The sequence below is a fragment of the Trichosurus vulpecula genome, chromosome 8, assembly GCF_011100635.1.
Source record: "Trichosurus vulpecula isolate mTriVul1 chromosome 8, mTriVul1.pri, whole genome shotgun sequence".
Taxonomy (NCBI): domain Eukaryota; kingdom Metazoa; phylum Chordata; class Mammalia; order Diprotodontia; family Phalangeridae; genus Trichosurus; species Trichosurus vulpecula.
Window position 1 is genome coordinate 150,648,640 of NC_050580.1, and position 13,142 is coordinate 150,661,781.

The 13,142-nt window shown below is 39.1% G+C and overlaps 1 protein-coding gene across 2 annotated transcripts in view; it reads right to left on the reverse strand.

Moving 5' to 3' along the window:
• Positions 1–9,694: 9,694 nt before the first annotated feature.
• MEGF11 (multiple EGF like domains 11) overlaps positions 9,695–13,142 on the reverse strand; it is a 292,447-nt gene continuing 288,999 nt past the window's right edge. For both annotated transcript variants that reach the window (XM_036735788.1, XM_036735786.1), the window contains 2 exons: positions 10,544–10,750; positions 9,695–9,855 (listed from right to left, as the gene is read on the reverse strand). In XM_036735788.1, the coding sequence (XP_036591683.1) occupies positions 9,695–9,855; positions 10,544–10,750 (368 nt within the window). The remainder of the gene's footprint in view (positions 9,856–10,543; positions 10,751–13,142) is intronic.

Here is a 13,142-nt window from a genome sequence, read left to right on the forward strand (position 1 = left end):
AGGTATATACACAATAATGTTCCCAGGTCCATGAAATAATTTCATTTCTTACTTTATTTTGCCCAAAATTGAAGTAAATTTTCAACAGTTTCTTGAATAACAAGGTAGAGAGTTGCTAGCATGCTAGATGTTTATGAAATTGTCTTTTTTAACCCAGCAAAGGATTTTTTTAATAGCTCAAGTCTAGTTGGTACTAATCACTGGGTTTTTTTTTTTTTTTTTGAGCAAGTGTTATGCTTCTGAATTAGTTCCGAACCAATAGCCCAGTGCTTAGCATGGTGCCTGGCACATAGTAGGCATTTAATAAATGTTGATTGATTGAGCACATTTATTTAGGCTCAAGTAAGAAATAGTAGGTTACTGAATATTTATGGCTCTTCAGGATTTTGCAGCAGTTTTTGAATAGTAATGCTGTCTGACTGCTGTTCTGCTCTTGAATAGTTTACTTATTACAGTCTCATAAGAAACAAGCAATGGTAACTTGGTTTAAATTTCTACATCATTGCATTAGAGTTAATTTTGCCCTTCACCTTCTCCACTGTAAGATAGGTATTATATTTTAAAATGCAATCTCAGTCAGCTTTTTATAGGAAGAAAATGGCAAACTGTTGGGCTAGGTTAGAGATCTTTTTAAAGGATTTATCCAAAAAATGTGGGCTTACCTTAGAAGGCTTGATAGAAGCAAGACTCTTGGCTGACCTGAGACTTGGTTTGAGTTTTGGGTTTGTTTTATTTTGTTTTGTTTTGGATAAAATAACTTCAGATTTCTGTCCACAGTACCTTATATGTACAGTGACATAAATGTAGTCAGCTTTTTTAATTGTTGGTCTCATTGGCCAAAACTTATCAACTTACTCTGTGGGATTTTTTTTAAGAGTAAGGTGAGCTGGCAATTAAAGCAGTTTGATCATCTCTAGGATTAGCCTTTGTGGCCCAGGAACAACTTCTTGCTTCAGCTCAGCTCTGTCATATTCTAATTTGTTAAGCTCACAGTTAGGTGAGGTTGGGAGAGGGGTGAAGAAGTAGAAATTCATTATTGAGGTCTGCTTGAACAAAAACAAATTACATCGATAAATGTCTTGATAAATTTTGTGATATAAGGACTAAAAGTCTGCCTAAGAATTTTGAATAATACAGATACCTGAACTCCATAGCTACATAACATAAGCTTAAGGGTTTTCTTCATTCACCCCATCTCTTTTCACCAATCCCTAATCTCTTCCCTGCCTCCCAGTATGTTGGATGGCTACTTCTAACATGCTAGGGTTTTTTTTGTTTGTTTGTTTGTTTGTTTTTTTTTGCCTGCAACCATGGACATCTCTCTTCATCTATTTATTTTGAAAGAATTGGCAGAGACTCCCTAGTGTACTAGAAAAACGGGTTCTTCATTATGACAGGTCCATTTTTAAAAGTAGATGGTCCTAATATAGTAGCAACTGGAGGTAGAGGTAAAGTGTCAGATGGTTGTATTTATTTTTTATTACTACTAGTATAATGTAATATTGACTTTTCTATCTCGCTGTTGACTGTTGGGCCAACAAAGAGTTATAAATTAGGATCTTTGCTTTCCCCCATAGTTAAATTGGAGGTTTTTTAACAAGTCTGAACTACATGTTCTTATCTCACATTTTTTGGATTGTTGAAATTATTAAAAAGAAATAAAGAGACCTGACTACTCAAGATAAAAATCAAAATGGATGAAAAATGCCTTTTTTCCCCAGATATCTTTGTATAAGCAGTTCATTAAGAGAGAATGTACGTGTTTTGTGTGTGTGTGTGTGTGCGCGCGCGCGTGTGTATGTGTGTAAATAGGCACTCCAATTAGAATTTTGTTGGGCTCAGATTGATTAGGAGGAAGAGTACTTTTTAGATGGCATTTAGGACATCACATAGTGCAGACCTGCACAACTTGGCAATAGGTAGGGGCCCAAATAGGCTAAACTTCTTCAGGCCACAGATAGGTTTTAGCGGCTCATTTTCCAAGTAAAGGTATATAATTAATGATTAAACTATTTTGCAAATAAGCCATATTTTAAAAAGGAAATTTCAGTTAACATCAATTAATTACACTTACTAAGATTTTCATTTATTATGCAATTGCTCCTCTCAGACTTGAGACAGGCTAATGATGTTTGCTTGCCACAGGTCACGTGACACAACAGGAGAGAGTGTACAGTGGCAACCTATCAGCCAGGTTCCATGATGGACACGATAGTGACTAGTGGAAAGTGGATTAAGTGGGCCATGGACAAAGCACTTGTTACATCTTTACTTTTTTACATCCTCTACATTTTTTGCAGGCTGCCCAAAATCCTTTGGCAGGCTGAAAGTGGCCCATGGGCCATATGTTGTGCAGGCCTGACACAGTGCATTCCATGATCCCAAGGGTACTCTCCCTGCCACAAACACATTTTTAACACCAGTTTTCTCCTAGTAATTCTATGAATCACGAAACACAGCAGTCTTGGCAGAGTCAAAATTGCAGGCAACCCAAAGAGTAAAATAGAAATAAGTGATGAGTGTAAGTGGGCTGTAGCATCTTATCTGCTAATGGCCTACATTCAAGTAATGGCATAAGGAATATTATCCAGGAAAATACTTATGTTTGGGAGAAGGCTCTGTGGGTCCTTCACAGAGGCCTAAATGGAGAAAAGGTACAAAAGTCACACAAGAAAGAATGGGTGGATTGCCATCTGCATAGATAGCACAGTATACCTTATTAGTATGATTGTGAGTCTATTGAAGTTTCAATAGCAAATTTGTTATAGGCAGATTTTAGAAATCATACTAAGCTTAAAAATTTAATGACTTTGTTTCCACCACAGTAACCTCATTTCTTTAAAATGGAAAGAGGGCTGTAATTAAGAGTTAGAAGGTTTTGTTTTGAAGTTACATATGTGACTGGGCAAATTGCTTCATTTCTTTGAAGCCTTATTTTTCTTATCTGTAAAATGGGGTTGATAATGATTAGATCACCTTCCTCACCAGGTTCAATTCAGTTCAGTAAACATTAAGTATTTAGTGATATTAAAGACACTTTTTGTGGTACTAGGGCTACAAAAACACAAAGTTCACCCAGTAGATTACAAACTCCTTAAAGATGGGATGTGTTTCTTTGTGTGAATTCAAAATAATTTCGAGGAGAGAATGCTTGTATTTCAAGAAAGGGCTCCTATAGGAAATAGCACTTGAGCTGTGCTTTGAAAGAAGCCTGGACTTATTCACAGGGAGTATATAGGAGGCCAATTGTGCACAAGGAAAGGAGTGACAAATGGACTGTTATATGTGGCGAATAGCTAGCAGGCCAGTTTGACTAAGATGGAGAGTGCGTCCAAGGGAACAATATGAAATAAAACAGGAAAGGAAGTTACGATTGGGACTTAGGGAAGGCTTTATTCTAGAGGTAATGGGGAGCGATTGAAGTTTTGTTGGCGGTGTTGGTTTTGGAGGGGAGAGAAAAGCAGTGCAAGATATGTGACATGGTCAGAACTGTGTTTTAATAAAGTAAATTTCGGGCAGCTAGGTGTAATAACGTATAGAGCACTGGCCTTGGAGTCACCCGGCCCCAGATGCTTTACTAGCAGTGTGACCCTGGGCAAGTCACTTAATCCTGATTGCCTCGTGCCTTTGTTCCCCCCCCCCCCAGCCCCAATCAATTTGGCAACTGTGGAATATGGAGTTTGAGTCTGGAGTCAGGAAGACAAATTAGCAGGCTTTTACCATAGTACAGGTTAAAGGTCTGAATCAGGGTAGATGCTGTGTGAATACAGCAAAAGGGAGCCATATGAGCAATGTTTTAGGGGTGGAATCAATTACTCGACCACTGATTGGATGTGAGGAATGAAAATGAGGAAAAAAGTTGAAATTGACTCCAAGGATGTAAACCTGGGTGACTGAATAACTGAATAAGATGATTACGCCCACTCCCCAACAGAAATGGGGAAGTTTGGAAGAGGAAAGGAAAGGAGGAGGGCATATGGATTCTGCTTTGGCTTGGAGTTCCAGAGAAAGATGAAGTTGTATATATAAATTTCGAACTTGTGCATAGAGGTGATTGATGGGAGCTGATGAGGTCACCAAGGGAACAAAGAGTAAAGAGAGCCCAGGACAAAGTTTTCTGTGATGTTGCCACGGTGGGAGGGGGAATGGTGATCCGGGATTAGGGGCACTAGTGTGAGAAACCAGTATTTTCAGAAGCTCAGGTGCTAGTTACTGGATTAGTTGCACTATTAACAAGATGCTTTTGCTTTATTAAAATGTTTGCTTCCTTTCTCTGCTAACTCTTTTAAGTAAGAACATTCACAGCATTTGTAGCAAGACTGTCATTGCAATACGAAGCATTCAAGAACCCTGTGTGTTACACTACTGTGGGATTCGCTGCTATGGAAACTGTAAATTGGAAAATGTTTGTTCTCTGCATTCTGGTTTTTAAAATTGTGGCCATATATTCTTAAAAAGTAAGTATAAATCTATGCAAGGATTTTTTAAGATAAGAATTTTCACACTCTTAGCAGTTGTGACAGTCTTGCTTTTGGAATCTAGGACCAAATGAGCTGGTTTCACAGGAGATGCAGTCAAACAGCAGATATTCAGAAGTATGCAGATGGGTGTACTTAACATGTTGCACTGTTGTTTGGATCCAGACTGGTGAAGGGCAGAAATGATACTTGCATCAGTAATTTTAGGTGGAGACTTGGTCTGTGAGCACAACTCATAGAGCACTGGGCCCGGAGTCACGAAGAACTGAGTTTAAGCCCAGCTTCAGACACCAGCTATGTGATCCTGGGCAAGTCACTTAACTAACCTGTCTTTGCCTCAGTTTCCAAAACATGGGAATAATAAACACCTGTCATACAGGGTTGTTGTGAGTATTACGTGAGGACATTGTAAAGTGCTTTAGCACAGCGCCTGGCATATAGTAGGGGCTATAAAATGCTTATTCACTTCCCTCCCCTCTACCCCTATAATGTATGAAGCAAAGGGTCAGCTATACTTGATACATGTACTAAATTTGACACTGTGGCTGGTGGTAGCTGGTGAAGTCACCAGTGAGGCCCAGCATTAGAACTTAATGACTTGCGTACTTCCCTTCTCAGGATTGAATTTGACCCTGAGAACTCAACCTTTCCTCACCCCTTACAACCAGTTTCCCTTTTCTCATATTTCTCCAATGAGTCAGTGGTCGGTGACTAGCCTTCCTCCCATCTTTAGTAACCTGTAGTCAACAGATTCTTCCTTCTCCCTTCCCCCCAAACACGTGCTAAAAGGAAAGGATCGGCTACCTTAAACATGCTTTTTAAAGGTTGCTTGTTGGCAACTTATGCTAGACCCTTACAAAAGAATGTGTCTTATGGTCTCTGCCTTCCAAAAGCAGAAATGACACAAAAATACAGTAAGAAATCAGTCATGGGTCTTGCATATAATATGTGCTTGTTAATTGATAGAGAACCATGTTAGGGTCACTACTTGCCATTCTCTGACAACTCGGCAGTTTTGTGAGAGTAGGACATATGACGTATTTGTCCTTGAAATTGGTGGGGTGCTACATTGCACGTAGCAATATGTAAAGTCTTTATCAGATGAACCATTTTTCCTAGGAGACTGTCTTTCATGTGATTTTTGCCTATATAACAACTTGAGGGCAGAGTGTACTACACAGTATGATTTGACCCCTCCCAGCAAAGGATGATCACTTAATACTATAAGTCTAGGGCAGGCCTGTACAACATACATCCCACCAAAGGATTTTGGGCCACCTGTGAAAAACGTAGAGGATGTAAATTCAGGCCTGCACAATGTACTGCCCACAGGCTGCGTTGGCGGACCACATGCAGCCCGAAAGCTCTATGTTGGGCAGGCCTGGTCTAGAGTTTTAGGGATCTTATCCTGGCATTCTCTTCTACTTCTGTTTGGATGTTAGTCTAGTTGAATATCATTATACAATTTTAATTAGAAAAAAAATCACTTTCGAGAATGATTGTTACCACATAAAAGGGCTTACTTATTTCTTCCCTACAGTGTAGTAGTATTTTTCTTTTGTGGTAAATAATTTTGGCTTGGTTAGATAGGTCACTAATAATGTAATTGCTGCTGTTCATCTAGCTTCTGGCTTATGAGTATTGCATGCAGTGGTCCCCAATGATTAGTGTATTTAGTAATATTCAACCATCCTGTCTTTGTAATGAGCTTATGCACTGAAATTCTTGGTAAATACTCTTTTTGCACCACAGTTTTTCATTACATTTGTCTTCCACTTAAATATTAAACCCTTGCTATTGAGCATTATCTATTAGCAACATCTCTCAAGTTACCCTTCGTTTTTAATGAATGTTAATCTTTTAGCAGTGGCATAAATTATCTTTTTCTCTTAGACACTATTAAACTGATATTACTTCTCAAATATCATTTAAGTCTTACAAACTGAAGTCAAAGGACTTTGGCATGATTTTTAAGAGGATTACATACAAAAGCTTTGAAAGTACAAGGGATAAATCTTAAAACTTGTATCACTTGACTGAATTCAGTAAGCTCTGATTCATTGTCTGCATTTTTATTACAGAACTATCCCTGTAGCTTCTTTACTAATTAGAATTCTGTTTCAAAAGGTAGTGAAGCAACCATATCCGTAACCGGCTATGCTGCTTGTTAACTTTTGTCAGAAGAAAACTGTTTATCACATTTATGTAAATGAAGTGATCCCAACATTTCCCTTTATTCCATTCCATAGAACTACCTTTGTCCTTTTTTTTTTCAGCTGAAGACAAGCCGCAATGGTTATCTTTGTTTGCTCATCCTTATGAATGCAGTGAGACTAGTAAGGCCCTTGTGTGTGATATTGATGTGCATGTAAGATTTTTCAAGAATGATGAAAATGTGCTGAACCCTTTTTTTTACCTTCTCAAAGAAAAGGACTTATTTGCATTCTTTAGACATTCCTTTTTCATTTTTAAGACAAATTCTCACATAGGGTTTAGATTAGTCCTTTCTTTACCCCTATAAGTAGAATCTAAAAATATAATCACTTTACAGTGCTACTTAGGAATTCTTATGATCTATAAATCAAAGTAATTTGAGAAACACAGGTTGAGAGAATTCATTTTATTTTGTACAAGATACAGTACCTTTGCACAGTGAACAAATATATTACAAATCTGTCTTGTTTTTAAAAAAGTATTGCCATTTCATAGTCTAGCTTCTAGCCTAATGCTGTCATGCAGAGTGTGCGTGTATGTGTTCGTTTTGAAATCTATGCAGATCACTTCATTTGGTTGAAAATTCAGCTTCTGGAACAATTGAATGACTCTCTCTAGGTTTCCAGTTAAATATACAGAAGCAGCATGTACCTGTTTAAGCTGGCAGCTGAACTTGTTTGTGCTAATGCTAGACAGAATTACCTAACAATAGCTCTATATGGTTGAAATGCCTTTTTGCAGTCAACTCTCAATTATCTTTGGGAAGTTACTTACTTCAGGTTAATGGTGCTCCTTTACCTTTTCTTTTCCTCCTCCTGTGTGCCTGGATTCTGGCTTTTGGCCAGTTCATGAATACCTCTATTGGACAGTGACTAGGGAAAGGGAGAAGGTATGATATTTGACGTTTCGAAGCCTGTTGCTGGCTGCAAACCAGCAGCATAACTCCAGAGGTTAAAAATGATTTTTGCAAATGGTGGCTAAGTTTTGCCTTACCTATCTTTTCACTCATCCATGTTTTGTTGATCTTCAGCATAAAGATAATTGAATATTGGCTGCCCTGAAATTGAGGTAAATCTTTTTTTATATATATGTATATATGTACATATTTTTATGTAAAAGTTACCTGGACCTACAAAATAAATGTTGAATTATATTTTATAAGGCTTTTCTGGAACATAAAATTGCTATTGCTGATCACCCACTTGCTCCCATGCATACATGCAGCATTCATGTAAATATTATGTATCATCCCATAATGGGAAATTCTGCTTCCACTTAAGCCTATGTATGGAAAAGTTTTTTTTTCTTTCTCTGGCTAATGCTTTAACTATTTTTTATACAGCAGATTATCATTTGCATTAAGGGCTTTGAAACTCTCTTACTTCCATATAGAAACATTTCTGTCTTCACTAGTCATTTCGTTACTCCTTTGTGGACTCCATGGAAGTGCTTCTTGCTGAATGGATCAATATTGGAGAATGATGAGGTACAGTTGTGGCATGGGTTTTTTTTTTTTTTCAGCTTGCCATTGACTTGAAGTTCTCTTGTATATGTTATTGTAAGGGTTGAAGTGTTGGCTTAGTCTCTGACTTACTTGATGAAACCTCAGCTTACCTGCTAAAAGTCCTCTCATGCCATTAGTAGAGTAGTGATTGAGACCTCTACGTGAACACGGAGACTTACATAACTAGCCCATTGAAACAATAATTTTGGGCATTGTTGCCTTGGAACAATTAGTTCTAAAGCAGAAAATTTTCTTCCTAGTTTCTGAAACTTATGCTACAACAACTGATCAAAGTTCATTTGTCCTTTGATCGTTTTAAATGGTTCCATTAAAAAAAATTCCCAAACATTTCAAACAGTTAACTTGCTAATTCCACATCTGCCTAATTAACTTTACACATTTAGACTCAGTACTACATCAGGTTCAAAATTTACAAAGAATTGCGTGAAAGCAACTATTCTTAGTTTATATGTCAAGGTTTATCACCTTTTTAAAAAAAATTAGGCAGACTGAATAACTATTTAGTAAGTGCCCTTCATTCTGTTCCACAAATGACTGTTTAAAACCTCATATGAAAGCTGGTTTTTAGGTGGAATGACTGAGGTGTACAAAGATAGTCCCAGATAGTAAATCTTAATGAACCTGTGACTTAACACTGCTAAGATTTTATGTCTGATGGCAGTTGGCAAAACTAGCCTGAAGCCATTACTCTAGACACAGAAAAAAGCAGCTGCTCTGGAAATGTTTGTGTTTCTATAAAAATCACAACTATATAACCATCTTTAAACCAAAAAAGGGGGAAATTAAACTATTAAAAGATTTACACTTAGGTTGACATACACAAATCCTCTTGAGACAACCAGGCCATGATTTGGAGCCATTGGGATTTGATGAAACCAGAACACAGTCATAGCTACTTGAAGCACTGATAACATGATGGCATGAGACGTCTCTCTGTACCTCTGTACTAAAGAAGAACATAAAGCAACTTACCACAAAGGAAAACAACATACAAAGAAAGGGTATAGTAATGACATTGCCCAAGTATACAGATACCATATTGATTGGTTGCTTTTAAGGTATTTCCTCTGCCCTATGCCCCCCTTTTCCTCTACCACCCTCACTTCTCCTTTACCTTCTCCCCAGGATTTATTTAAACCCCAAAATGTTCCACTAGCTCTCCACTCATGTCTCAACTTGTCTGTGCAGCTGGTGTTGACTCATCTTGTAAAGTGTTGTTACAACACAGTCCAGAAAGTTGAGTGTTATTTTGGGGGTAGACCATATAAAGAGTTTCATTGGACAGTTATTCCAGTCTCTTTGGAAGTTGTTCGTTAGTCCTAGGTGGAGAGTGTAAAAAATGATCTTAACATCATGCAGCAGGAGTTGGTGCATACCAGTGTTCCTTGTTTACCATTATTTCAAGTCAAAGGATTGTCTTCTTTCAGTGAATCAGAGTGTGTCCAGCACAGCACATCACAAGCGTGTTTATCCCTTTTTAAGACTGTTTGTCCTGAGAGGGTCCATGGGCAGGGCTCTGTCTTATTGGGAGGAGGTCATAATGACCAGGAATATGGCTGTTCCTAGGTAGGTCGTATGGATTCTGGATATAGCTGGCGCTATGACCACGGCCTTCTTGGACCACACTGACTGTGGGTTCTAAGGATATAGTGAAAAATGAGTTCAGAGAACAGATTAGCTTTGATTGCCTCTTGGGGGAAGAGGAAGGATTATTTTAACATAGGCTGGGGGGAGGGGGGAAATGGAGATTTCCAAATTCATGTCAAAAGGCAGTCATGTTAGCTATTCTGTAAACCAAATATTGATTAGAAATGTTATGATGTTGGTACTCTGTCTCAAGTGTGGTGTAAGAATGCTAAGCTCTAATCACACCCAAAGATTTAACATACTGAAGATGGGGCTTTTGTCATTCAGACCTCCCAGTGAAACTAAGGGTTGATTAATTTTTCAGGTGAAGGTGAAACCTTAACATGGCTGTATGGATCATTTAGGAATCCTCATTCAGATTTAAAGGGAAAACATCTGGCCATCAGTATTAGTAATGAATTTGAGTTGAGAACTTCCACAAATTACTGGGGGACCACATTTCCCCAATTATACATACTTATTATGTTGCATCCTAATCATAGTGTTTTTAAGAGTAATATTGGTATGGAAATTTGGCCCAGGAGAGAACGTGTAGTCTTGGGAGGTACAATTCAATGTGGAATACTTAAAAGCAGTTAAGTTTTCTTATTCCCTCTCCTCCACAAGAGGGGGGTGGTTAGGGGACCTTATCTCTATTTCAGTGTATGTGCTGCATTTCAGAGTTATTTAAGACACCTACCAACTTCATATATATTTTTATTAGATGTCGACAAGGATGGCATGTCTGTATATGGAGAATCCCTGTGAGCAGGTGACTTCATTTCTACATAGCTGCTCTCCATGGGCTTGCAGGTGAGGAGGGGTGGATCCTTGATGGTGGCATAGGGGTTTTCACTGCTGTTGAGAGAGCACGTACTCGAGCTGCTTACAGATTCTTTTGTGTAATCTGCAGAACAAGGAAGAGTTCTCTTAGGATAGCAAAGAAGGACTTGTGTTATCATTTAAAAGTGACACAAGCAGGAAAACATGCAGAAGCTGCAAGCTCAAAAATCCACTCTGTCATCTTAAAAAATGATTCAGCATAGGAGATGAAAATGGAGTTGTTAGGGAAAACATTTCTAAATGTTTGGGGAAAATTACATTAAGCAAGTTCATTGTCTTTAAGTCACAGCTAGGATAGGTTTAGGATTTTATTTTCCCAAGTAGACATTGTTGTTCTTCCCCCGACACTCTCCCCTGCCCCCCGTCCCTTCTCCTCCCCCTAAACTACAGATTCCTAGAGGGCAGAGTCTAGTATCTACATTTTAAATATCTACATATAACATCAAAGCTAGGTGACCTTATGTAATGTGTTTTTGATACTAAAGAGAAGAATAACCATGGGGTCATAGATTTAGAGCTGGAAGGGACCTCAGAGGTCATCTCGTACAGCTCCTCCTTGTACAGATGAGGAAACTGAGGCCCAAAGTGGGTACGAGACTTGCCTGCAGTAATATAGGCAGGATTGGAACCCAAATTCTGACTACAGAGACAGTGTTTTTTCCATTCTACCACATGGTAGGTCCTTGGTTTTATCCTAAGTAAACTCCATTCCATGGGGGAAGAGGAATATTCACATTCCGGAGTGGTGGTTTGTGTGAATTGGGGAAGTAGGGGGCTGACTGCTCCATAGGATGGGAAAATAAAGGAGCACCGGACTATGATTCACACTGGGCCTTGAACCCTGCCTCTGCCCTGCCACGGCTACCTGTGTGATCTTAAGCAAACGCTTGCCTTCTTGTGGCTTCAACTTTCCCCATCTGTAAAATGACAGGGTTGAACTAGATTCAAGGGTTCTTAACCTAGGGTCCATGAACTTTTTTTCCTTTGTATAACTATTTCATTACAATTGATTGCCTTTCTAACACTACATATTTTATTTTAGACATTTAAAAACATTAGGCTTCACCAGATTGTCCATGACACAGAAATCATTAAGAACCCTTGGGCAAGATAGTACTTAAGGTTCCTTCCATTTTTGAGCTTTTGTGATCCTTCAGCTTTTATGTCGCTTTGCCCATTGTAGCAATGCACGTAACGTTTTCTCTAGCTCCAGGAGTACATATCATGGAGAGTGACTGGAGGCAGTGCCGAGAATGAGCCGATGGGTAGTTCTGAGCATCTAGGTGACTCCTTATGGTTGTATGAATGTGTGGGTGTTAACCTGTGCCTTGGACTTATCCAAAGATTCTTCCCTGCTTGGGCCAGAGGGGGAGCCTGATCAAGATGGTCCTGCTCACCAGAGCTACTACTAGGTAGCCTGCCCCCACCCCCCTTAAAAATACTCTGTTGAAGGCTTCCCCTGGGATTCACAAATTAGGTATTAGGTCCTCTCCTCATTCTATCAGCTCTAGGCCAGGTGTCTCTGATGATGGGTAAACCTGGCTGAGGGGGGAACTGGTCAGTCCACAGTTTAGCTGAGCCCACAGATATGTGGCTCATTGCTGTTTACTACAGATGCCAAAGAAAGGTAGAACATTTGCTTACATTTATTTTATCTCTGGGTGCCTAGCTATTCCAAAATTTCAGGGATCCAAGAGCGATGGAGTTTGATAGATGAGGTTTCAGACAATTCTCTGTTCCCTGCGCATAATCCCTTCTCTTCCTCCTCAAGAATAAAAAAACAAAACACCTTGTGCTGTGGCTAAGACTTAAGGAGGGAAGCCAGCTGCCCCTTTTTTGCACTCTCACTTGTCTTAGGAATATGTAAAAGATTAATGAGATAAAGCCCTGTTGAGTCATGATCTATGAAGATAGGTCAGCCTTGAAATTCTTGCCTAATGAGTAAGCATCACCTCCCCAATGCAAAACAAAACTTGATTCATTATAATTTCATTTCCTCCTGTGAGAAGAGAGAGAGTTTTTTGATTGTTTTTTAAATTTGAGGAAGAATGGGATGGGAAATGGTTTCAGTGATCCAAAGTGTGGATAACTAGCCTTGGGATACTAGAGTAAAATTCTGTTCCTACAGCCTGACTCTGTTTATGGACAAGTTAGTTACTGTTATTCATTATGCTAGGAAGTTGGATTTCTAGGTCTCTGTGATCAGAAACAAAAAGATGAGTTGTAGCAGTTGCTCAATACCTTGAACCTACACCCTTCTTATCCCCCTACCCCCGCCCCCATCCTGCCTATAGAAAAGGTAATCACAAAACTTTGAAGCCTGAAAGGTATACCAGACCATCTGAAAACCTTCCACTGTCAGTCTAGAGCTGTACCAGCCCTGGGGAGGAGGCAGGGCAAGAAAAAAGGAGGAAGCTGCCCTTTTTCCCCTGCTGAGTCACCCTCCTGCCCATCTA